The sequence below is a fragment of the Cygnus olor genome, chromosome 5, assembly GCF_009769625.2.
Source record: "Cygnus olor isolate bCygOlo1 chromosome 5, bCygOlo1.pri.v2, whole genome shotgun sequence".
Classification (NCBI taxonomy): Eukaryota; Metazoa; Chordata; class Aves; order Anseriformes; family Anatidae; genus Cygnus; species Cygnus olor.
Genome location: NC_049173.1, coordinates 58,298,302 through 58,325,235, shown reverse-complemented (window position 1 = coordinate 58,325,235; position 26,934 = coordinate 58,298,302). Strand labels below are relative to the sequence as shown.

At 39.4% G+C, this 26,934-nt stretch overlaps 1 protein-coding gene across 11 annotated transcripts in view; it reads left to right on the top strand.

Moving 5' to 3' along the window:
- The window catches only part of MPPED2 (metallophosphoesterase domain containing 2), a 196,117-nt gene that overhangs the window by 110,464 nt on the left and 58,719 nt on the right, over window positions 1-26,934 (top strand). For 9 of the 11 annotated variants that reach the window (XM_040558436.1, XM_040558433.1, XM_040558437.1 and 6 more), the window contains one exon: window positions 17,051-17,232. In XM_040558436.1, coding sequence (XP_040414370.1) covers window positions 17,051-17,232 — 182 coding nt within the window. Of the gene's footprint in view, window positions 1-16,016; window positions 16,059-17,050; window positions 17,233-26,934 lie in introns of all 11 variants that reach the window. The other 2 variants (XM_040558442.1, XM_040558443.1) reach the window with 1 other exon arrangement.

Genomic DNA, 26,934 nt, shown 5'->3' with positions numbered 1-26,934 from the left:
ATGAGACGCAGCTAGGAGGTTAGCGGCTTGTGTGCCTTGTGTTGGGTAGCCTGGAGTTCGGTGTGTAGGTGAATTGCCAAGATAAAAGTCCACACAAGACTTCTGTATAATTCCCAAACACAAGAGCTGAAGAATTTACCACCATTGTTCAAGGCTACAAGAGTAATCTGAGGTGGTTTCCATGTCCTGAAGGGTCTGAGCACACCTATGGAGATGGGTGGGAAGCAGTGATGGCATGAGCAGCACCGCGAGGATTGAGAGGAAATGCCCCGATTGGAGCTGTGGGGTGGCCACCCTGGACATGTCCCATTGTGGAGGCCCCTGGGTGAGCTGCGGGCAGCCAGCATTGTCCCACTTAAAGCTGAGTTGGCAGGATGGGGTGGGTGACAAATGGGTTTTGTACCATGGAACCATGGGCGGGATGCTCTCATCTCCATGAAAACCTTTAATCTTCATATAGAGCTCCTACCTGTGGCTCCCCTGGCATACAGGGCAGTTTGAACAGAAGCCAGATCTATTTTAGTAAAGTGTGCTAGTATAGTTCTACTGTTAATCATGTTAACAAAGCCATCTAATTGAGGACACAGATTATGCTGGTAAAAAAGCTTACGCTCTGACAGCAGGCAAGCCATAGAGAAAAACTGGATACAAAAGTCTTACTCCTTCCTTGGTTTAGGGTTTTGTTTCATTCCATATTTACCAGACCTTTTACTGTTATAAAAACGTTGCAAAAATAATTTTCTTTAACTGACGTCACTTTCTAGTGCAGTGTTATCTGCATTTTAACAAAATTATCAAACACAAAGTTCTTTACTCTGGAAAATTCCAAGTCAATTCCGCTGCCTTTTAAAATATAGGAGCCAAAAAGCCGCCTTCAATTTCTTTTCTGATCACCCAGTGTGAAGGAGGAAAATTTGACTCTTCTTAACAAATGAAGAAAAGTAAAACAGACAACAACAACAACAAAAAAAACACATTTGTTTCTATATGCGTGTAGTTGCTTCCTTTTGACTTTCTTTCGACTTTGTTTTTAAGCCTGTGAAATCCCAACATGGTTTGTTATCTCATGAAGGAGTGATCAGTTTCATTAGAAGTTCAAGACTGCCATGGGAGGAAGTCTTCATTTAACATCATTGTTTAGGTCTGACTCTGTCTGACCACAGCAGACAATGTTTGAAATGGCGATAAGATAAGAAGTGGCAGTGATAACCGTGCTGTAGGGTTACTGGAAGGGCATGAAACAGCATCTGGCTGTGGGATTTTAGAGGTCTGATTCTTAGTTGTAATGGTTGATTGAAATGTTCTTCTCATGGAGTTGTCAGTTAATGTGGCAGTCCTGTCAGTGTGTCCCCGTGGAAAAAAAATGAAGTGGTTGTAGGAAAACAACAACAAAAGCAAAGACTGTAAAGCTGAGCTGAGCATAACTATTCTTCATATACAGTATGTCCACGTGCTGCTTTTGAAGTTCAAATAAGTACATGAGATACAGGGATACAATTTAGTTCAAGGAGGATAAACAAAAACGGAGTAACAAAAGAGCATAGGTGGTTAGAGCTGAGAAGATGAGGGGAGAAGTAAAGTGTGAAGAAGGTTGCAAAATACAGCACAATGAAGAAACTGGTCAGGGCTCGTTATCTCAATATATATTTATGTTAATTGCTTTTCTTTTTTCATTCATTTTGTTTGTTTGCTATTAATTTGTCTGTTCAGGAAGTCTGCTTCCCATCCAGGCCCAATGCTGTCTCTGACAAAATGAGCTGTCTAGGATTCAAACATGCAATACAGTGTCTGGAAGTAGGGAAAATTCTCATTAGACCAGGGAGTTTCTTATTTCAGCCTCAATAGGAGAAAAAACTACTTGATTAGTGCTTCAGAAAATGGCTGCGTCAATCCAACACGTAGCTTCTGCTGGTGGGACCAGCCCACAGCCTTCATTCCTGCTGTGCCCAAATGCTCTTGTTGCTTCACTTGAGCTTGGGCTCTTCTGAGAGCCCGGTGAGCTGAACTGGCTGATGGAGGTGTCACGACTTGCAGGGCTAGTCCACGGCTGTGCCCGTGCCACTGCAAGCGCAAGGAGGGCACAGGAGAACAGCTGGGCCCATCTAGGGCTGTGAGTCCGAGCTGTCCTGTGAGTGCTGCCTTCTGGGCTGTCATTTCCACCCGTGGAGCCTTCACGTGCTCAGGACAGTTGTTAGTGCAGCTGCACTGGGAAGGGGGTTAGGAAGAAGTTTGACTGAAAACCTTCTGTGGAAATGGGGAGCAATAGGAAGGAGGTGAATGGCCAACCTTCTGTAGGCTTGCGGTATAGGTTCTGGATTAGTGGGACAGAAAGAAAGCCCTTTTTTCCCTTACTCCTGACAACTGTCCGTGAAACAGTTCATGACTCACTTTTTACACTCTGACTTTTAAGCAGGGACAAGACCTGAGCTTGTGTGTCTTCATCTGTTAATCTGTAAATAGTGGTCTTTCCAAGATCTGACAGAGGGATGGGTGGTGAAGGCAATAACCTTTATAGGTTTCCTGGCACAAGTTGTCCTCTTCCATACATCAGAGTCTGGTGGGACAAACGTGAAGAGAGAATCATGGGCTGGGAGCCACCAGGGAAAATCCAGGAGACAGCGGGTCCTCATGGTTAACGCTTCCCTCTGTTTTGCATAGTGATGTGTTGATCACAGCATAGTTTGTGCAGTCAGCAGCACTGCCCTTACTTCAAAAAAAAAAAAAAAAGATCAAAAAGCTGTATTTTGTGTTATCCTCAGTGTGTAGCTTTGTCATGTTGTTAAACCGGTGGCCAGCCATACTAAATGTCCCAAGGCCGAATTCCCTTTGTACCATACTGCAGTTGTCCCTCCACATATAAGTGTGTACCCATCATGCTTGGACTGGAATTGCATTTTTGCCATCAGGCTGGGAGCTGAAAAGTGAGTGGCACATGCCAGGAGCCAGAGAACTTGCTGAATTCCTGTGAGGTTGGATTCCCTTCGCATAGTTGGCCTCTGGGAGCCGAGGGCAGCTAAACAAGCCCATGCTTAGGGCCGTTTTGGGCCTGATGGTGTACCTGGCAGGTTGCCTCTTGCTAAGAAATAGCTAAATGGCAGGTCTGCAACTCAGGCTGGTCTCTGGGCATAGCTGTTTAGCAGAGGTCAAGGGCAGAGTGACTTATTGGAGCATGGTTTTTGTGCGCGTAGAGAGAGTGGCCTGTAAGGAAGGGTGTTGTGGCACAGAGTGTGCCATTGATGTGTAAGGAAGTGATTGTCAGCCACTTCAGTTAGCTGGTTACAAAAAATATGTGTGTGAGTGTAATCCAAGTTGTGTTTGCAGCTCTTATGGTGATGCAGCAACCTGTTGCTTCTGTGCGGAATGGTCTTTGGGAGACTGTGATGTGATGCTTTGGACAAGGAAATGTCTTTGTGTGGAATAACCCTTAGGAAGTGCACGATGTTTTCTGCATTAGTCAAAATGATCATTTTTTAAAAAATGTAACGTTTGACACCAAAAAACTTGTGATCCTTGTTACTGCAGGTAATACCAATGAGGGGGGAAGCAACTAGAATAGATGGCTTCCAGTATAAAGGCAGTTTTTACAGGAAAGCCTCTGAATGTGTTGCCATGTGGTTCCTGCAGCAGCCTTCAGACAGAGCCGTGTTTGAGGCTCTGAATTCTAGAAAGAGCCAGTCGTGCCCGTTAAGGATAGAGTTAGTCTCAAGTCTTTACAGCCAGCAGAAGATGAAGCAGCTGAGGATTTTGTAGGTCACGATAAACCGATGGAGTAGAACTAGATCGAATAATCAATTGCAGAAGGGGTTTCTGGAACAGACTGAAGTGTCTTGCCAATTTTGTCCTTAAGGGCAGTACTCATTATGAATCAGGCTGTAAGTCTGGTCTTGATTGCCAAAAAGGTTGGAGGGGGGAAGAAGGAGAAAGGTTGCAGGAAATTAGTCACTTCAGTCAAAGAACTAAGAATCTTAACTGCTAATTTTGTTTAATATAGATGACTTAAAGTACCGATGTGAACAAAATAGTTTCTCTTAGCTCACATTCCTGTACCATTACGGTCACTGTGAACTTTGGCTTCATTGACTTCAGTAAGCACAAGCACAAGCCCTTCATGCTGTCCAACTGGAAATTTCAGTGACAGCGCCAAAGTGCAGAAATGTAGAGAAAACTGAAAAAAGAAATGGATCCAGATGTAGAAGAAGAAATGGTTAAAATACAGCTGTTCCCAGGTTTTAACACCTTTTTCTTTTTGTCTCCGTGAGCAGCTTACTGAATTAGCCTATTTTCTCACTTAGAAAAAATCCCCAGTTATAAGGCTGTCAAGGATGCTGGGAAATTTTAGTTCATTACCTTCTGCAAAATGTTTCGCAACGATTTTTTTTTTCTGAAAACTTGTACAAATGTTTTTGTTGATGTATTTTTTTCTCCAATTCTTCATAGCCTTGCAAAGCTGTCATGGAATTTTGCCATATTCTGTGCCTAGAAGGTATCTCCTCCTGCTCTGTAGTGACAAGGAAGAGAACTGGAGCTCCATTTTGCACACAGAGAGAAATTCCTGTGGATGGGGAAGTGGGTGCAATTTTGCAAATGTTCTTAGTCAAAGCAAAAATGGGTTTGATTGTTTAAAACAACAAAAACAAATGCCCATTAGTATAGCTGACAATGATTGCACCCTGATAATACTCCATATATTTATGTTGTTTTTTTTTTTTGACAGCTTTTGCAGTTTTATTGTGAATTTTAAAGCATCTGGAGCTCTTCTGAAAAACTTACTATCAAAATACATATAAAAAAGATTTAAGTTTCTTTTGCTTGTAAGTACTAAGAGGAGAATGAAAATGAAAACCAAGAATAAGTGTGACCATGTAGGGGAAAAATTATTTCAGTAGTTCAAACAGAAAAAGCTATTCTGCAGCTGCTATTCTGGAATTCCTCCTGGTGTGGACACTCATATTCTGTAGGAAAATTACTTAAGCTAAATCAGAAAACCGGACTGTGCCTAATAAATAGACTCCCTGGGGAGTCATATAGGAAAAGCTATGGTACTTTCAATTCACACAGCCTGTCTTAATTCAGGGAAACCTCCTCATAGTCTCAAACTTTAAAAAAACAGAAGATTAATAAAAACAATGAAACAGATCCTTTTGCATATATATATGTTTAAACTCATGGTTTGGAGGACCTGAGATGTATGATTTCTCTGTCTTTGGCTTGTTAATGACACGTTTGGTGGAATTCACCACTGTGTGTGAGACCTTATGCATCACAGACTAAGCTTAGATGTTACATTGTTCAGTTTATGCCTCACCAGTGCACACAACAACAGGATGAATTTCACCCACCGAGGTTATTGCCATCTGAATGTGAAACAATGGTTTCTATTTGAAAGGAAAGGAAGTTTCATGATTTTTCCATGTCTAAAGCATTGGCTGAAACAATGAAATTCCCTCTTTTGTTTCAAAGTGTAATTAGTGAGATTGCATTTGCATTGCTTGTAACTGAATCGCGTAAGTGAAATTGCATTGCCCACATCTCATTTCGTATCGTAAAATGTTATGTGGTGCAGCCTGTTTTCCTTCTTCCCGGAGCTTTTCATGGTGATATCCTTTCTCTAAATTTCAAAGCTACAAAGCATTTGCTTTTTGCGTTTGGCATAGGAATTACTTTCTGCAGAGCACTTCTGTATCTGCCACATGAACCAAAATTTTGATAGTGAACAACATATGGATTTGGAAAGCAGATTGCAACGTTTTCAAGGTCTCATGTTCTGTTGCATGTTAAATGATTACTGAGCAGGTTTGTACAATTAACAGCAACTTCAGTCATACAGGGTAATACCTTACTGCCATTCACACGTAGAAGCAATATATTGAGGGGGTTTAGGCTTATTTGGCTTTAGAATTGACTTGAGGATAATATCGAAATCAAAATAATTCTGTAGTCCTTCCCTCTTTTCCCCTGCCTTTGTTACTGGTGTAGAAGTGAAAGTAAATGTATTTTTAAATTGAGTTTTCTGAAAGTATCCCTAAGGTAGATTTATATCTTGGCTATAATTTGGTTTTGCTTTTATTTGATTTTTAGGGAGGTACATCTTTGAGGGGAAAAAAAAAAAAAAGGTTTAACACAGAAAATAATTGATAAATGCAGAAGTCCGTAACAATTCTGATAAATGTGAGCGTCCAAATATTTCCACTGAGGACTTTTAATTCATTGTGTTTTTTTATGATAGAAGTAGAAGCAAAACAAAAATGTTCTTACATAACCTGTAACACGGTGGTTACCCGCAAAACCTCTGCTTGTTAACTATGTTATTGATAAAGGCTCCTGATGATATATATGGCAGTACTTTTCATAATACTCCTTGTTTAAATGTCAAATAAATGCCATAGCCAAGTTACAGTGATGGTGAAACAATACTCATTGCTGGTTTTTATCCTTAAGAATTTTTCATTTTGTGTAAGAAGACATTGCTGCTGAGTTCAGTAGCATCTAGCATGGAGGTTCTCATTGCTTGGGAAAGTGTAAGAGCACAGCGAATAATGAGCAAGGTTTGGAAAAGAAAAAGAAAGGCAAGAGAGTCAGAATGAATTACGCAGTTCTAAGGAATATCTTCAGCTGAAGCTGCATTCATTCAGTTCTGCTAGTGCAGACATGAGGTTTTATTTCTCTCCCCCTCTGCTATAACTTTTATCTACCTAGCCTTTTCTCCCTCAGACTAATGTTTGTATCTTGAAATATTGTGGAACGTATACTATTTGACCTGCGGTTTCCTTGTCATAAGTTGTTTAATCCTGGAGAGAGAGAGAGAAAGTTATCTGGTATAATCTTTTTTAGCTGGGAATGTATTTGGCACAATCTTTTTACAAAGAAAAGAACTTGCTTTCAGTATCTGCAGCACGGCATGCTACAGCCCTCTCCATCGCAGTCACCCAGGAATTGCAGTCTTTTCTTGATTGAATCCAGTTCTGCCTGTGACTAGGTTTCAAGTTAGACATGTATTTTAGGGTGATGATGTTAGCTGTAATGAAGACAATTAGACAATTGTCCTAGAAAGTTAAAGATAGATAAAAGTGCAAAAATATACCCAGTAGAATTTGGTGCCCAAAGTCTTCTTGCATGTTTCTGTGTCTCCAACAAACTTACTGTGAAGTTTTGAGAGCATGCTTAGGGACAGAACTTAGTTCTCACATTTTCTTCCTAGCTGGAAAAAAAAAAAAAAAGGAAGTAAATACGAGTTTTTCTATACACCCTGGGACTGATTCAGTCTAAATCTAGAATTCCAGTTGAGACTAAGATGACCGGTGTCAGAATTTATGGCAATGGATTTGGTAGCAGTATAGGAATAATATTAGGTCAGCTGTGTGACTGTATAACATGAAAGCTTATGTAATTTCAGTCAACCATTTTATTGTGTGGAGCTTTTTGGCAACCAGGATGCTGAATAGGAACTTGTATTTTGAGGCTCTGTAGATGCTGGTAGAAGTTAGTTAATAATCTCCTCTCTATTCCTATTACAAAAAAAAATGACTTTAGAAGGAGAGCTAAATTGCTGTCCATAGTGTATCATCTTCGCTGCAGAAGAATTCTTAAAACTTAAGAGGGAGCTAAAGGCTGAAATCTTTGACAAGGGCTGAATTAGTTCATGAATATGAGTGGAAAAAAGCCTTTCAGGACAGCATTCTGAAGGGTTTACTTAATAGGAATACAGTGTTAGATGCCCAGTTTTAAAAGGAAGCATTTTATTACTAAAATCTTTAAAAAGTTTTTTCAAGCCTAGGTACAAGAGAGAGAATATATACATCCTGGTGGAGATGGGATTTTTGTGCTGGTTCAGATCCACAAATGGATTTTGTAGATAATAGAGTTTGCCAGTGTACCTCCTTAATATACTATCTCATGCTGCAGGAAGACTAAGAAAGTTCTTATTTGAGTTATTCATTCTGCTCTGTTAGTTCACAGATGTACTAACATCAGTGACAATTTCATAGGCATGTCGATGGCACCATATACCTTTAGTAATTTTAAAATAGGAACTGGTGGCGTTTGCCCAGCACAAATTGTCTTTCCTTTGAACAGGTTCTTTGGACTGGGCTCTGTTGCCCCAGTGGGCATTATATAATTGTATAAGGCAGAGTAGCAGAGAGATTCTCGTGATCAGCACTCCATTTAGGAGAGGGATAGTACTTTGGTAGCATGGGGGTTGAATTGCATCTCATCCCTGGAGAGGGTGCTGCCTTCAGGTCAGAAAGCAAAATGATTGAGAAGGCTTGAAGTTTCTTACTTGCGTAGTATGCTTAACGTGTGGATTAAAGAAGGATCTTTTATTTCCTGAGTTAAATGTCGGTGAAATTTCTGGTAGCTGCTATGTTTCAGACCAAATACATATTGGAAAATAAATACATAAATCAAAACCAGCCTGAAGTGTTTTTTTTTTGCAAACACTCTAGGCTCTATCCTGTCTAAGCATGGAGTATTAATTTCTGGAACACGAAGATAGGCTTCGGGTTAGGTGGCTAATTCTACAAGGTGATCAGTTCTCCTTGAAGTTTTGTGTGCCTTCAAGTCCAGTTGCCTTATTACATAGGAGTTATTCTTTATCGCTGAATTTATCATCTCCAAGAAAAAGTACTGAGTTATGCTTGTGAATTCTCTGCATTTTGGGACATTCCAGATTTCATTCTGAATGTGAATGGTCATCAAAACATGAGTATATGCTTCAGTATTTCTTCTGCAGTAATTCTTCTTACACCAGTCTTTTTTGACAGAACCTTGTAAAAGTAAATGATCTTGGTAGTTCTCTACATCTGTCCCTCTGATGAAAATCATTGTGATTTTGGAAAAAAAAAAAAAAAAAAAAAGGCATTTTCAATGTGTCAAGTTAGAGCAAAACCAATTAAATTTACTCTATCCTGGAGATTTTTTTTTTTTTGCATTGCAATTTGAAAAACTGACTTATGGTTGCATCAAGGGCTGAAGCCGTCTCTGGACTTACCTAGAGATAAGTCCACCCTGTTTTATGACTCATGCAGTTAAAATAATTGGTGGGGCACCACACATTAATTTAGCGTCATTCTTGATGAGATATAAAAATGTGAATCTTTCAGATCTCATTGTCCTTCAAAATGGGGTCTAAATTCACATCTTTTGGGGGTTTGGGATTCCAGATTATACTTTGAGTATGTAATGAGTCAGTGCTTGTAGAGCTTATAGTAGGGAAAAAAAATAGTCTTCAGTGTTCGAAGCTTCTTGGTATATCTTCCTAGTAGGTGCAGTTTTATCATCAATTGAGTTCTTTCAAGGTGAAGGGAGGGTATAATCTATACCAGTCCCCCAACATGAAAGGAATGTGGGAAAAGTGCTTCTTAATGACTTGAAACCGTACTTGCGTAAAAATAGCATTTTACTGTTTTATTTAAAGTAGAAATTTCTGCCTGGGCCTTAGAGTGATGCTGATACTGGTTTTGATATCATTTTGAGTTCTGTTTTGCTTTTGTAACCTTTAGAAAGCCACTTATGTCCAGATTTTTAAAAGTATTTCATTGACTGAAGAAATTTTGTTTGCAAAGAGATGATAAACAGGACTTTCAAAAGTGCTTAAGTAATTCAGTTTCTGAATTCCCATTAGTACCATAGGTACTTTAGAAAAAAAAGCTAGGTGACTATTTGCACCTGAAAATCTGGATTTTACCTCCTGGTTTTATTACTGACCAGAATCTGGATTAACTGATGTTAGACTCTTAATTAGTTATGGGTTATATCAGGCTGTAACTTCCTTATGCAGAGGGTTTTCTTAAGTTTGCCCAAATTATGGCAGTGGGTAATACAGGTCTTTTCTGTTTAATCTCATAAATCTCACTGGAAGGAAAACAGCTCCAAAACCTGTAATAAAAAGATCCATCATTTACCTGCAGCTATAATTGTTGGAAACATTAGCAGTAAGCTGCTGAGTGGTACATTGAATCCTCGTGTGGGTTTGGAAATGTAATTTTTTTTTTCCACGTTGCACCGAGACACAATTAATGGCGTCTCTGAAAGAAATATCAGCCCTCTGTTTTACAGTTTCCAGAACCTCTCTTAAGGTTTTGATGGGTGACATATGTACATGGAGGTTTCCAGAAAAGGTGTGGGTTTTTTTGTTTTGTTTTTAAACTCATTTGAGGTATTCTGCTCTTAGATATGTGTGCCTGTACAAATAAGACCTGGCAATGAAAACATTGAAAGGTATTTGCATCCCTTTCTTTTTAGTCAGAGGAGAAACCAGATGTTTTCTTGGTGTTTTACTATACTAGAAGATGGAGTCAAGTCAACAAAAGCACGAATATAATATATAATTTAAACAACTAACGTCTGACAGCGGTCAGCTAATGTAATACTGTATTTTGGCATTCATTGTGTTTACTGAGAGGAAACGAGTATTTAGCTTTGTGTCATTCTGCATGTGTTGTATCACAAAATCAGCTCTGCATATGTATATATAGTTTTCAGGCCGGAGATGTCAGGATATTCATATGACGCACTGAATTTATACTGCAAGAAGCTGCAGACTACCCACCTTTCCTTTCAATGGAGGATACAACTAGATAGGTCCCAGCACACTGAGATAAACTGCCTTTGCCTTCATCACAGTTTTTGTCGTTCACCTTTCAAAGTCAGGAGATCAGTTAAAAATATTGAGAAGTTTATCCATTTGCCAAAGCATTATTAAATAGTCACTACAACTTAAAATATTTGTATGAGGCCTGTTCTGTTTAGAATTTTGAAATTTAAGTTAAAAATGACATAATTCTTCACTTTCTAGAGTAAATTTTCAGGACTGCAGATTCTTTACGCGTTCCAAGACTTGGACTGAGGGCTGGAAATTGTGGTTTTCACACTACCACAAGAGAGGTCTGTTGGACTCACAAACCAGAGCCCAACTGGATCAGGAGAGGGTCAGCAGGACAAAACCCGTGGGACATGGGTATGACATGGCTGCTGGCATCCTGCAACTTCAGTGTGTGCGTGTGTGTGTGCAGGGGAGTTGTAGTGCTGGGCACAGGCAGGGTGCTAACTGGAAGGGATAAGAAAATGCCTCAATCTTCCAAGCTGCCTTACAAAATAAAATTGGGGAATCATGCCCAGTGCATGTCTTCAGAGTGCTGAAAGGAGAAGGGGGCAAGGCAGAGTCAACAGGGTAGCGATGGACAGGCTGTGGGGGAGAGTACAGGCACAGAAAGCTTGATCTGTTGAATGAAGCAGCTTAAAGATTTTGAGTTAAGTTTTAATGAGGAACAAGGGCATTGTGTTCATTCTGCACTTAATGCTGCAGTTTCTGTTTTTAATCAGACAGGGTTATCAAGTCTTCAGTAACATGTCCCTATTCATATCAGCCTGGTCAACTAAACTGGATGACACTACATTTTAAGGTTTATGTTCAAGTTTTGAGCTGAAGATTCTAGATTCGTATATTGAGTTTTTATTTCAAAATATAGATACACAATTTAATCTTGATATAGTTCTGATGGTCTGTAACATTAGAAGTCATTCTATAATTATGAAGTTGGCCTAATAGCCTCAAGATTTTGATTTTTAAAGAAGAACAATTGCACATCTTTTATTTTCATTACATTTCTTGAACCTCTGCGGGGCATACAGATTGATTTCATGCATTTTTCTTCAATGAGGAGACCGACTGATGTATTTTGACAAAAATAATTAAGCCACAGGTCTCACATGATCACTCAATTCCAGGACTTGGGACTCACTCCAAGAGAAATAACAAATATCGCAATGTAACAAAGATGGGATTTGGCTACAGTGACAGTGCTGTAAGTAGAGTAGCAAGGGTTTTTCACAGAAATTCCCTTTTTATTCCTCCAAAACTCACATACCAGAGTTAGTATGCATAGAGACAGAGGAATGAATTCAAAGAAAGAAAAAGCTGTAGATATAGAGGGTCTGTTTCTTTTGTTTTCCAATTTCAACAAAACCATCTTTTGTTACAGCAGCTGAGGAGGGGGATCTAACAGCACTTAAAACCAAGTTTTTTGTAAGTGTTTCTGCAGGAAATATTTGGATTAAAATCCAAAAATAAATATACTGAGCTAACTGGCTCTTTGAAAAAGTATTTGGTTTACAAATTTTGAAAATAGGAGTAGCAGGGAGGGTATGAAGATTTTGCAAGAGGAATCTATACTGTAAATAAAGCAAACCATGACTATGCATAGTAAGAATGAGTAGATGATTTTTTAAAAACTGATAATACAGATGTATTTTTAACGTAGAATAGTTGCTAGATGGTGTGTCTCCAAATGACCCTAAACCCATTAGAGTGAGTGCAGTAACATACAGATTTTATATGGTCTGCAAATAGGAAGTTGGTGCTTAAGTTGATCTATAATAAATGCTAATTTACAAATAGAAACCAAACCCATAAATTCAGTCACAGATATAACACATGGAGAAATCATTAACGGATGAAAAACCAGCATAAGTGTGACAAAATCTGGGAAGGACATAGGCACTTATGTCATAGGACTATTTTTCTGTTTGCTGAGCCTGGGAAAGAGTAAAATGATGTGGTCCTTTGCAGTGACCTCTGACTTGTTCACCTGTGGCAAAGCCAGTAGTGCCAGGTTAAAAGGAGTGGGCTGTAAGCAGTAATACTGCTGGTTTGAGTCGGATGGTTCTGCGGAGGAGGATTTTTGTGCATCTGTGAATGTTTTATCCAGCATAGGTGCTACATTCATCTGAATGATTTATTCCACTTTAGGAACTAGAAATTATTCCTGGCTTAATGCTTAAGATTTTTATTTCGTTTTCATGGATGAATTGGTTTCTTGGGAATTGTTCTATGGGAGGGGATTTGGGGCCTGCATATCTCAAACACCAAGAGAGCAGGAAGGCGAAAAGGCTGTATTGTGTGTTCTGCTCTCCGAGCACAGGCCTTCCAAGGACTGGCTAACCGAACCAGAGCCCGGTATTTTCAGCTTTCGAAGTCACCCATGCAGAATTATGCCTTGGAATCAAAACTTTTATTTCTCTGAGAAAAATGGTGCTAGTGTCTTCTCTAAGTTTTCTTTGAAAACAGAATTCCAGTGTAATTTTCCCTGCAGCTATGTCTCCTGGAGGGCTGTACTGCCTTTGCTGTCTCTGATGTACTTGCTAATGCTGCTGATTTATAAGACATCATTATGGGTAACTAGTGAATGGTTGAGCTGAAATGCACAGCTAATGTATTTGTTCCATAGCTTGACATCCTAAATCATGACCTTTGCCTTCATGCATGTGAAAGGCCCAGTGTTTTCCTCCTGTGTGTGTTTCTGAATTCAGCCCTCCTACCTCGCTGTCAAAATCTCCTTGATAACTTCAGTGTTAACGGTTGGTGTTTAATTATTTAATTTCCTATCAGTACCCGCTTTTAAAACATAAAGGCATGACACAATGAGCTGTGTGATGGAGGAGCACAGCCTAAAACTCCCAAGTATTAGTGGCAGTGGGGAGCAGAAGCAGGTAGCAGCAGCCCAGGCAGCACCACAGGCAGGCTGCTGGAACGTAGCCGGTAGGCCGTGGGGCAGCACCGAGCTCTCTTACTTTCAGGGCCCCGGGGTCTTGGAAGTGCCATGGTAACCGTGGTTTTGGAGGAAGGTACTGTTTAGTGATAGCTGATAAGTAAGCCAAATCGGAGTCTGGTTTATACTGTCGCTTGGTTCAATTGCAGATGTGTGTGAGGAACTGTAAAGCTGAGGGTTTTGTCTGAGGGACTCTCATCCTACATGAAGACAACTGATTGCAAATGCAGTTCGGTAAAGCCAAGTTATTATATGATAAGCAAAGTCCTTACAGAAGTATATGAAGATCCTATTGTCCCTTCTCATTCTTAAGTCCTTAAAACGCGTTAAATGTGACATCTTCAGTGACTGTCACGATCTTAAAAAGCAGTCATCATGCAGCTGCTGTAGGGGCTTTGTTTTGGGTCGTATGTAAACTTTTGAAAAAACACATAAAAACATTATTTTCTAAAGTGCAATTTACCTTATGATGAGTAGTTATTATCAATTACCTATAAAGGATGTTGGGTGCCCAAATTTGTTTACTAACTTTAAGGCAAAACCTCCTCCTTCATATTAATGCTTCTGACTGTTTTGTTCATTTATTTTCCATTTCCTGGTTGTTGTATTAATGTTTTAAATTACAGTGAAGTAACTTTCACTACATCTTTCTATAGGCATGCTTTTCCAAATGCAATGATAGAATAATCTGTAAAGTGTTTGTCTGCCACGTAAAAAAAAAAAAAAAAAAAAAAGTGTTGTTAGTGAAGGAGTTGTCAGTTAGCTGGATGTATGGTGGTAGGAGCAATGGGGGAGAATCTGCTGGACTTCTTAGGGATGTGCTACCCAAGCAGAGACTGGTAGATTCAGTAGAGACTGGTGTTGGGCAGGGCTGAAATAATTATTTCCTGTTGGGTTGCTGTGAGGGTCAGGTGCGTAACTGTTACAGGGCTTTTAGAAATGCCAACCTATAATCCCCAGTTGCTGGGTCATGAGGTGAGCAGACAACCGAAGGAATAGATGATGCTCACAACCTAGGCAGGGGCCTGCTAGCGAGCTGTGTGCTGCCAAAAGCTGTGAAAGCGCAACGCTTTGCCTACTGCGGTAGGTGATCTCTTAAATTCAGAGGCCAGTCGTCTCATGATGCAGTGATAAAGGCAAATCCTGCATTAGTGTTTCTCATACTGTAGCTGTGGATGAAAAGGAAACTTGGGTCTTTAGGACTGGTAATAACGCCACCTTTATTAAGTTTCTATTGAAGGACTGTTTTGAGTAAGATAAATTGATGAGCTGAACACAATAACAGTCAGTATCTCACTTTCAAATACGTAGTGGGCAAGCACTACTGAATAAGAGAAGAAATTAAGCTAAGATGTAGAAAAAAGGTTACTTGGCAACATCATAGAGTATGTAAAGAAGAGAAAGAGAAGGGTCAGGAACTTAATGAATTTTGATTATAGAATCTCCTATAAGTAAGTTGTTGCATGAATAGAAAAATCCTAAACCAAATTTTGGTGTTATACTCTAGTACAGATTGTCTAAAGCAAAAGAGAGTTTATTTCGGAATAAACCGCAGAGAATAGCAAAAGCAGAGCTGCTGTGTACGAGCAAACTGGACTCCCCAGAGGCAGGCAACACTGATCATAGCTCATGCAGAGACAATCTGAGTAAGGTATATGGTGGTAATGAAAGTTGGTGTTCATATTTTGTGTTGTCTGGAGAAAACATGCTTGGTAGTGTAGAAATATCGATTTATAGAACCCATGTTTACTGTGTGACATATTTCTAAAACGCCTCAAGTTACCTTCAGTAACTGGGAGGAAGACACCAAATACAAGAATGCTATGGCCGACAGTTAAATTTCTGCCCATCTTGCTAGTATAATTGCAATGGATAAGTGAGCTTTCTGCTATGGTAATAACCTTATTAATATCTAACTGTTTTAGAAAATAAGATTTCACTGATTGCTGGAGTTCAGATTTTACGTTGGGTCTCTGTAGTGGTAACCAGTTGTGTGGCTCAAGTAATCATACATGGTGCTTTGGGGAGAAAAGGAGGTGCAGTACTGAAAAAGAAAAAGTTACCTACCAAACTGAACCTTTCCATCCTGCCCGGCCTACAGTGACATTTTATTTTTAATATAAAGACTGTATTAAAATAAACATAATTTTGTAGAGCATGAATTTTACAAATAAGCTCAGTGGTCCATGGCAACCAAATGTGGTACATCTATGGGAAATACACTTTAATTTGAACTGTTATGGTACCTAGAAAAATGCAGTCTTACTAATGCAGGGAGCTGAAGTTAAAGACATTAGTGGAAGTTATCACACAGTTCAGCAGATAGTAAATACTAACTTAGCATACTAAATCTAGTAAATAATGTTCATCAAATACAGGAACACATCTGAAGTCTGAATTTTCTTGTTTTTCTTCCCAGCCATTGTGGAGAGCAAAACAAAGTCTGTTTGATTTTCTTTTTACTTTCAGGCACCAATTCTTGAACGGTTACTGTTGTGTCAGTTTGTCCCAGTAAGTCCTGGAATACCATTATTTTGGGTGCTTTAAAATACTTGGTTTGTTTGTGCTGCTGCGATGATTGGAGATATTAGCAGACAGTTGTTGTTCCAAAGTAAGCAATGGGTTGCCTTTTACATTTTAAGTTATTATGATACAAGTTAGAACTTCTAACAACTAAATATACATAAAACACTTGTCTCTTAAAAATAATAATTTTTTTCTCTGTTCTGCGTAAATTAAAACAGACAAAGAAACCCTCAAAACCAAACTGCTATGCTGAATCATAGGTAGCTTATGAGATCACATTAACAAATGTGTAACTTGCAAATAGCCACTTGAACTAAATTTTTAACATCATTGACTGTAGAAAAAAAAATGTTTGTTTAGTGCTCTAGCACATCAGCTTGTGGCTTTATAGGTTTTTGAAAGATGAGCTCAGGATTTTCTGTGAGAGCAAGAAGTTGTCACTAGGCTCAACTCCGTAATTGACAGGCTTCATCAAAGGCTTCATCCTCAGTGAGTGTAAACAAATACTGGTGCTGGAATCAGTAGGAGTGCCCATGCCCTTGGATGAAATTTTATGCTAAGCTCAGCTCAGGTGAGAGCCTGTTGCTGGCCCACCTGCAAGATTTGTAATTTAATAGTCCATGCACCTGTTCAGTTATAAGGCAGATGTTGGGGAAAAATCTATGTGAATTCAAAGTATTCCCCCCCCCCCCCCCCATTTTTTTCCCAGTGCTTTATTTTAACATCAGAAAAGTAGTTGTATCTGTGTGGTTTTTAATCTTCCGTCCTTAACCAGGTAAGTATTTGAGAAGCATTGTGATCCTTTCTGGATTTTTGGCCTTGTTACCAAAGTCGTTCTTTCAGCATGCTGCGTGTAAATGGGTGTGTATGTGTGTGTGTGCACACTGATGTATAGATTGATTTGCGTTAATACTTGAAATAAGAGATGGGAGGGTTTTAATCTTGTAACTGTTACGAGATCTTTGTGTCTGCTTTAGGGTCGACCCTATCCCCTATGACACTCCAAAACCAGCGGGCCACACGCGATTTGTCTGCGTCTCAGACACACACTCCAGAACAGATGGCATCCAGATGCCTTATGGGGACATCCTTCTCCACACGGGCGATTTCACCGAACTGGGACTGCCCTCAGAGGTTAAGAAGTTTAATGACTGGTTAGGTAAGGAATTACTGCGTTTTGGTGACCCCAATTAACCTCTCCTGTCCAAGTGTCAGTCACTGCTTCCTAATTGAATTAGAGTACTTGAAAATCCCCCCTACCTTTACTTCACTTGTCTTCATGTGATGTGCTCTTTCTACTTTCAGTATGATTCTGTTAATTAAGACAATTTTAGAAACTTCACTGTATCTGTGCATTGTCTTTGGGGAAAAGATTCTGTCATTCCTGAACAACAACTGTGTAACCTTCTGTGTGCACTAAGGGCCTGGTGACACCTAATGTGAATGCATTCCGTGTCCCATTAGTTGATGCCGTGGGCTTTAATGTCCACATCCAAAGCTATTGCCTGCTGCATTTCAGGTTTATCATACTTTAAAGCACAGCTGAAAGCTACAACATATTCAGAAATGGTGAAAGTCCTTTTCCCCACAGCATAGGATGACAAAATCAAAATCTTATTTGAAAGAGCAGAATTTTACTGTGGTGGCAACATGATTGGCCCTTTGAGTTAGAGTTCTGGTTCTAATTTTGAACGCAGATACTCAACAACTCTTAGGTTGAATGCATTTTGTATTCTGCTATGTTTGACAGCAGTGTCTTGCTGGTTTGCTGCTGCAGATGAAGGCAGTTAGATTGCAATGGCAGAAGACCAAAATGAAGGAAGGGAACTCATGCAGTGTGCATGATGCTCCTATTACAAATGCTGCTGGTAGGCTGGCTGGGTACTGCCATGTCACCACTTGTGCTAGAAATACTCGGAGGTGAAAGTGACTCAAGCAGCTGATCTTCCCAAAATGTTAGAATGAATGTAGAACATTACATAAAAACCTCTGAAAGCATGGCTTTGTCATCATGCTTTACCTCAGTCACTGCAGTCTTCTTTGCATGCTCTATGATGGCTGCATCTCTACATGTCTTTAATAGCATAATTTTATTCCATTGGAGTTCGTTGGCTGACCCTTCAAGAGATAAGTAAAGAATATTAAAGATTTACAAAAGCAATTTTTAAATAAAAGAGCTTTCGTAGTCTGTCTTTTTTACCTACCTTTGCATTTTCTCCACACTGTTCTTTCTGTCTTTCTTACGGCCTCCTCTGATTTCTCTAGCCTAATTTTAAAGAATGCTTTTCCGTCTTTTTATGGCTGTGCATGCAGGACTGAGGCTCTCAGGTACTGCTGTATTACTGTAATTCCATTTTACTGATCTTATTTCTAGAAAGCAGTACCAGATTTTATGGCCTCAAAACTATCCTTTCTCTCGAATGTAATCACAAGGCTAGGAAAAAAGAAGTGGTATGGGAAATAGGTGGATGTGTACATAGGTTGAGGGAAGACACAATAGGAGAATAATTTTCCTTTTTATGCATTCTTTGGGGTGACCTGTAAATGTTCAAGTACTGTGAAAGAGGAAGAGAAGGAGCAAGCAATGTAAGGGCAGTGGGAGGCTGCACAACTTCCCTGGGGTCGGGCAGTGTGGTCTCCACTGAGTTCCAGCTGTTGTAGAGAAGGTGGGCAGGGCAGCACTGCTCTGCAGTGAGGTTCAGTTGCCACAGATGGGTTTTGTATCAGTCAGCTCCAGGAAAGGAATTGCTTTCTGGAGGGTGTAGACTTATGAAGTCTGCCCCTACCAAAGTTTGTCTTCGGACTTCAGGTCATTACACAAGTATTTTGATACACTCAGAGCCCAAGTCCCTTGCTTTCTGTTGGAAAATGTTAACTCGATACTTACTGCTGAAAGCCAAAGCAAGTAAGCTGCTGTTACGTTCTTAGTCTTTCACAGGGACTCTTACAGTATCAGTAGCCACTTGGCATTCCCCTTAGGTTTAACAGGTATTTCATGATGATGCTATTTTATCATACATCCTTGGTTTAACATTTGCAACAGAAGGATTATAACCCTTGAAATAGGTTTTGTTCCAGCCTCAATAATTTATCATGGGGCTTTCTTAACATATATATAGTTCTTGCAGAAGTCAGTGTGGTATTTATCTGAGAAAGCAGGTTTTGCATTCCTTGGCAGTCTGTGTCACTGAAACTGGCTGGAAGCTGTGAGAGAGCCTGCTGGCTTCGGCCTCAGGCTTTCATATTTCAGGTACAGAGAAAATCTCTTCTGGTATTTCATTGTGGTGTGTGTCTGTTTTTTTTTTTTTTTTTTTTTTTTTTTTTTTCACATGCACAGAGTCTACTCTTGCATCTTTATATATAAAACAATGCTGGTTATTAGGTTTCTAGTATGAAGTGAGGCTGCAAATTGATTCCCCTGTGGAGTCATGTCATAATGGTGAATATTTGCTCCGGTGCTGCCCTCTCCTCATCTGGAATCAAAACGCTATGAATTCATGCACGTCCTCTAGTCACTTTATTTCAGGCTCCTGTCTGTAAGCTGGGAGTAATCACATATTACTATTTGCTGTGCATATTGTGAAAATTAATACCTTCAAGGTTGTGAAGTGACATGTAATAATATAAAAAGTACTTACCAGTGGCAGGCAGGGACGAGGAGGATTCCTTTTTCTGCTGCCATACAGTGGAAAGCATCTTTCTTCATCATATTTGGTAGGAACCTTATTCCAAAACAATGCACTGAGAACTCCCATCAAATACAAGATTGTCCTTACAGAAAGGGGTTTCATATCTTTTGCATGCTTGTTTTTTTTCCCTGGCAAACCTGTTGTAAAGCAGTAATAAAGACAAGGCATTTCTATCGCTTCTACCTTTAGGGAATGAAGCAAAATTAAAGCTAGACTTCATTTTACAGCTTAGTTTACCTGCTTTGTGGTGAAACAACAGGGGCTTATCTCTCCACTAGGATTATACAATGGGATAACAAAAACACAATGACGGTTCCATAATTTTCTTAACAGGAGAAGGGTGATGATTCTTAACTCCTGTCTCGATTTTATTTCACTGGCTGTTACATATGTCAGAGTTGCATAGGATTGAGAGCAGTTCCATCAACCCTGTGACTTTACAATAGTGGGTCTTGCATAACTTTGCAAGTCTTTGCATATTTCACCTGAGCAAAATGTTCAGCATCTTGTCCATCTACTTCATTAACATTCATTCTTCTTTCTCCTTTTTGCAGCTGAATCACAGAACGTGCTTTCATGTCTTCCCTCCCGTTCTTCCTAGCTTTCAGCCCATCATGCAACTTTTTACTAATTCTTGTGTTTTTTTTCCCTTTGCCTGATAAATTTTCATTATTGGTTTTGCATGAAAGTCATCTAGGCTCATACATTGAGTAACCTCTGTGGTCACTTAGTGATTGCGTACACTGGCTGAGGTAATTTATTCACTTTGTTTTGGTGTGAACACGTCCCCTGGGTCTTGTAACTGCTATAATCACTTGACCTCAGTGACTGTTAAATGCTTTAAACACAGTTATTTTAAATTTATAATTGTTTTCATTAAAAATCTCGGATAGTAACTTAACTGACCTTGCAGTAAACACAACAGTTTGTGCTGAGGAAGAACTATGACATTATTATATGCCCCGTGTATTTCTTACCGAATGTATTCAACATACCATTATTATCATTGTTCATATTTTCCTCAGCCATTCTCATTCAGTCATATATGGGAAACGAAATACAGGAATGTCTAATTATAGCTCTGTCTTAATATAATACTTCCTTTCCTGTGTGATGGGAAGGGATTGAATAACTCAGAAGAATTGAAATGAAAAGAAAGCAAAGCTAAACTCGGGTAGATGTATCTTCAATGAGTGATATGCTTATTGGTCTCAGTTAGCAGGGGCTTGATTGTGCAGATCCTTACTTGGGTGAATAATTTGCATCCATTCTAATCGTTTTTCTGAAAAAGACATTTTTTTCTTCAGATTATCTTTTTCTTGTAGTTCTCTCTTATTTATGATCTGTGTTGTTTTGTTGTTGTTTTTAATGCAAAATTTCTAATATAAGGTGTATTACTGGACAAACCAGGCAAAATTCTGTAGGGCCAGTGGATAAATCCAGTAGGTGAAATTACTGCCAGTTAACAACTTGTGGCAGTGAGAGTAAAATTTGGCTAGATTTTTTTTTCTCAGTTGTTCAAGGATTTGGCAGCCTGATTACATTTTTTCTTTCATGTTTTGTTTTTGTTTTGAATGTGTGTTTCAGATTCTATCCTATCATTGCCCTGTTATCCTAGGAGTTGAGGAATTCTGTGAACGCTTTTGTGACCAATTACCTATGGGTTTGGACTGTAACAAGTTCTTATTTACCTGTAACATATCTTTGTGTTTAGTGTTGATACAACTAAAATAAAAATTCAGCTTTTTTTTCCCATGGTGTAGCTCCTCTATCATGTTACTTAAAGTGAGAAGAAAAGAGTGGTTATACTATTTTAATGTGTTTTTCTTGCTACTTTCAGCATGTGTGGACGTGGTCCTCAGAAATGTATTGTCGGTTCTTTTAAAGTTTATTTTTCTATTAGTAGGACTGATGTTACAGTCCATGTTACTACTCATGTATGAACGTTTAATTCTAGAAAATAGCTGCTTCAGGCTGGAAGTGTTGGCTGTAACATGGAAAAAATGACAAGACAAGAAGCGCTCTGAAATGTGGTGTGGAGGCATGGACAGACAGGTTTTGTCTACACTTACATTTCTTCATTTAGCTCCTGTAAAAGCTTGAAATTATGTCCAAAATTGTCAGCTAGGACCTGCCAAAATAGTCTTTGATCTTTAAGGTAATATACTTAATGGGGGTGAGGGGGAAGAGCTGTAACAAAATAGTATGATAAATTCAAGCTCTTTTCTTATCACCATTTTAAAATTCAGGGTCACAGTCTTCATATATTCTTTCTCACTCTGTCAGGCTCAGTTGTTCCCTCATCTTACCAAGCCTTGATCTGCTATCCAGGGAAATTTCACTTAGGGCTTTGTGTGACTGTGTTCCTTTTGATTCTGTGCACTGAAAACAATTTCACTATGACCAACTGTTTGTCATTCAGAACTTCTGCTCCTTACAAGTGTATTTCAGATGTGAATTATCTTAACATCTGACATGAGACTTTTTTTTTTTACAAAAACAAATCAGCTCTAGGTTTTTCAAAATTCAGAGGATATTAGCTTAAAGTATTCCAATCTAATTTAGATCCAAAAGGAAGCTTATGCATATTTTAAAGGAAAATTATGGCAATAAAAACAAATTTCTTCCTATTTTTATAAAATGATTTATTTCTGATTTGTGTTTTTACCATCTGGAACATATTTTGAACTCTATATTGCTCTACTTGTTTTAGCCAGAATGAATAATTAAGTGACTAAACATAAAATACCATTTTGATGAACAAAACTCTTTAACAGTTGGAAAAAAAAATGGCATTCATTGCAAGTGAAAGAAAATGCTGAGGTAGCTTTAATCCTGTAAGTATGAGTTTTGCACAGCTGTTCTGGGAGAGAGGGAAGCAACTTTCTGAAGTGTCTATTAGTCTAATTTTGAAAACAGCTATGTCTTCTGTGAGTGATTTCAGCAAGGAGCTACTTCAGGCTTCAGACACTGGAATGGACTACATGTATTTTAGCAAGAGGTTGGTACCTGCATTCCTCTTTACATCTAGAAAAGAAAGCTCCTTTAGGAGCTCTTTGTGATTTGTAGGGCCAGACCAGGTCGGCTGTCAGCTTCGGAGATGCTCTGAACTGGAGACTAACAGAGACTTTATGGTGTACCAGCAAGCTTGCGCAGACAGTTGTAACACATCCACCTGCTTAGTAATTCTAATAGGCAATACATGCAGAATTTTATGAGCATGGAATATGTTGATGCAATTTCTTTTAAAATAACAGCAACAAAAAAGCATTTATATGATAGAATTTAGAGTCTTAGGCAAGTTTTGGTTTTTCTTACTTAGTTTTCTGGAATATGTATCTCATTCCATCTTTACGGTAAGGTTTTATAAGGATTCTTCCAAGTTAATTTAGATTTTATTGCAATATGAATTCTTAAAAATATTTCCTTTGCTTTTGCTCTAACTTGAACTGTTTAATGTCACTGTTGAATTCTCATTTGTACTTAGTTCTAAATTTCCATATGGCTTGAACAAGTTAATCATCAGTTCTCAGCTTTTGTTTGCATATACCTTTTTTAGGCATAGCAATACTGATCTTAATTTTTTTCTTCTCAGCGGAACACAGAAGTAATTTCCATGTTGCATTTTATTGTATTTATAAAATAACAGGAAAATACAGCCAGGTGCATTTTTTTGTAATAGGCTGAATAATGTTTTCCTGATGTAGCAATCTACAGTGAAAAGGTGAAAAATGCAAGAGCCCTACTTTTTTTCCTACTTTTGTTCTATGTTTCTTTTAGTTCCTTCTTTATATTTATCCTCTGCTCTGAGTCAGATATTTATTACATGATTTGTGGGCAACAGACCCCTTAATGTATAACTTAAAAGATCAAATAAAATAAATTACTATTATTTCCACACAAAGTTTCCACTGAATAACACTGGTGCTTATGCAGAAATTCCACGTGAATTTATTCATATCTCATCACTTGTTTCTTGTTTTGCCCTTGTTACTCCTGGCAACTTTTTGTGAAGAAATTTCACAAGAAACTACTTCTACTGTCTGTTAATGGCACACAAAGAAACTTTGAGCTTTTTTTCTTATATTGTAGTCACCTACTTACTGGAGATACGGTGTAAAATTCTCTATACAAGTTGTGTACTGCTAAACGCAATCAGCCAAACCAAATACTGAAGTGTTATTTGACAGCCATTAGAAAATGACTCAGGTTAAATATGCTTTCAAACAGAATAATCTTCTAGATTAAGTAGTTCTTCATGTGTTCAAATCTAGTGTATTCACTTGGTAATTTTCAATGAAGGAGAGGAGCAAGAGAGCATTGGAAGGTATTGCACAAGTCTTGAACAGGGCTTTCAATCACAATAATTGCTCAGTCATTTCTTGGATCTGTTTCCCTGGTCTGCTGTTGTCTTAAAAGGGCAGGGAATGATCAGGTTTCAAATAGCAGACCGTAATGAAAACAGATTTTTAAAGTAATCAAAATAATTTTCTTTCACTTCCTTCTTTCCCCCATATCTATGGTTGTTGCACTGACCAGTTATCAAGCAAGTAACACTATTCAAATAGAAAGTTTTGTGGGCATTGTCATCAGCTTCTTCCACGAGCCTTGCTGCAGCAGACACATATCAGCTGTGAGAAGGATTCCAGTGGAAAGCAGTCACCATCAGTTTATTGTCACAGAAATTAATTGTTGCATCAAAATATGCAAAGTGCAAAAACTCCTGTCACTTAAATTTTCACATCGCGCTCGTCGTATTAACAATATCTAATTAAAATAAGAAGTCTTTTGGTTAGCAGAGCATCACATTCCTGCTCAGAAAGAACAATGGTTTCAGGGGGTGGAGGAGTTGTTTCGAGCAGAGAGAGGTTGGGGCTAGGGGGAGAAAGCACTGCAGATTTTAGTATAATGTGTAGTGTTCAAAGAAATTTTATTTCATCATAAAGATTAGCAGGCTGTGTAATTCAATTTAAAGCTGGTTGGCAGTGTCCTGTCTATTACAGGGACTTTTTTTTTTTTTAATCACCACTCTTTTTTTAATGTCGTATGTGACTACAGAAGCTGACAGACAGCAGGAATGGTCTCTGGGTTTTGTGCTTCGCACCCCCCTTCCTCTTTTCAGTTTCAGTTTTCAGTGTGTGAGATTACCTTAAACTGAGCTACAAAAACGGTACCTCAGTGAAATGCCTTACTGCGTTTTTTTTTGCTTTGTAGAAAATGATATTTTTTTTGTGGCCAGTCTGTGAGAATGAAGATCTGCTAAAAACATTAGATTGAGGGGTTGAATCAAGCTTAAAACCCAAATGTTAGCATTTATTCACAGTATTGTGGACATTACTATGCAGTAGAAAAGCAACATGCAGCAATTTATGTTAATGCAAGACTGGCAGACCTTTATCTTACAGTAATTGCCAATACTAGGGGGTTAATAAATGTTCCAAGAATTACTGACTTTTTTTTATTAAAGAAAAATAGATGGTTGCTTCTTACTGGCTATGAGCAGCCTGTGTAGCTTGTTAATTAACCCTTTTGTTCCAGTGGGTGAAGCTGAGGCTTTGAGCTCTGACAAATTCTGCATGGATTTTACGTATCCGGAGCGATAAAGTCCTGGCACAAAAGGACTGTGAAACAAAAACCAGGGCAACACCGTCTCTTCTCCCCCCTACTCCCCACCTCCCAGCTTGCCTGTTAGAAGTGCTTGAAGCCTGCACTGGTTATATTGAGGGAATATTTTGATTTCAGAGGACAGCTGTTGTATTTGTGGGCAATGTGGTACTACTGGTGGGGAGAAAAAGGGGAAGAGAACTCCTGTCAGAGCTCAACTTCTGTTGGAAGAGGAATTTGTGTTTTCTTTGTCCTGTTTGTCACCCTGAGCATGGCAGGGTGAAAAGCTGTACTTGTTCCGAAAGTCTTTCTCCATAGGGTGGTGACAAGGCCGAGAGGCAGCCGCATCTCTCAGCCTCGTGGTGCAGCGCTGGAGGAACTGCTGTGCTGCCGTGTCCCAGGGCAGGGCAGCTCCCAAAGCTGGCCGTGTGCTGGGTCGCGCTGGGCGCTGAGCTGCTGGGGCTCGCTGTGGTGCCTCGCTTCCTGGAGCTGCCCTGCTTCTCTGTTCTGCTTGCCAGCTGCAAGGTGACAGCTCCTAAAGCCTCTCTTCCTATTGACAGGCCTGTAGTAGAGAAGGAACAAAGCAGCACAACAGGGGATAGCACTGCAAGGAGAGGGGCAAGGAGATGCAAAGCCAACGCAGGAGAGAACAAAATGACTTCAAACTGGGGGAGGGATGGCAGCTCCAGAGAAAAGAAAGACAAATGAGAGCACGGGGATGTAAAGTAGTAGAGATTCACCTGCTTTTTCCAGAGCTTCATTTCTTCCCAAGATAATGAAATTAACAAATGAGACCTCAGGAACACTCTGTACTTTTGAATTTCCTGTGACTTATGATGAGTGAACCTTCAAGGCCCCAGGGTTATACACGTCTCTTCTAATGAACCACAATCTTTAATATTACAAGCCAGGCACCAGGGTACAATAACTCCTTTTCTCCTCAGTGTTGCCCTTTATTATTTTTGTGTGTGTGTGTAACTGCCAACAGAAAGATGAAGAGTTTTAGATTAAAACAGAGCTGCACATGCTAAAAAGTTACTGTGCTTCCTTACTTTCATCTGGGCTGCCCTCCCTTGTGTGCTACCCTTGAATCCTCCCACTCCTTAAGAGGCATTTGCTATTTGCATTTCCTGCTGAGAGATGAGCAGAAAAGCTGCAAGGCAACCATGAAATTTTCTGCCTTTTTCTGCAAGAGATTTCTCCTGAGCGTTATGAGGAAGGAGTTCATCCCTTCTGCTCTCCTGCGTCCCTGCTGGAAGCTTTGGAGGTCACTGGGAATTAAGTAACAGTGCTGGCTGTACTCATGCTCCTGAGAGCCAAGGTCGCAGACTAACATCCCTTCATATCCCCTGGTGAAGGAATTCCTGGAACAGCCCTGGTGTCTGTAGGGTCTGCTGTAGGGGAAGCCGTTCCCCACATGCGGTCACCTGGTTGCAAATAACAGCCCTGTGGCATTTGCTAGACTTTGAAAGTGGGGAAGGATTGAGCAAGGATGGCTCAGGGGATGCTGTGCTCCGCCCGTCACCTGGGCAGTCCCCATGGGGCAGCGCTGGGGGCAGAGGGGAGGA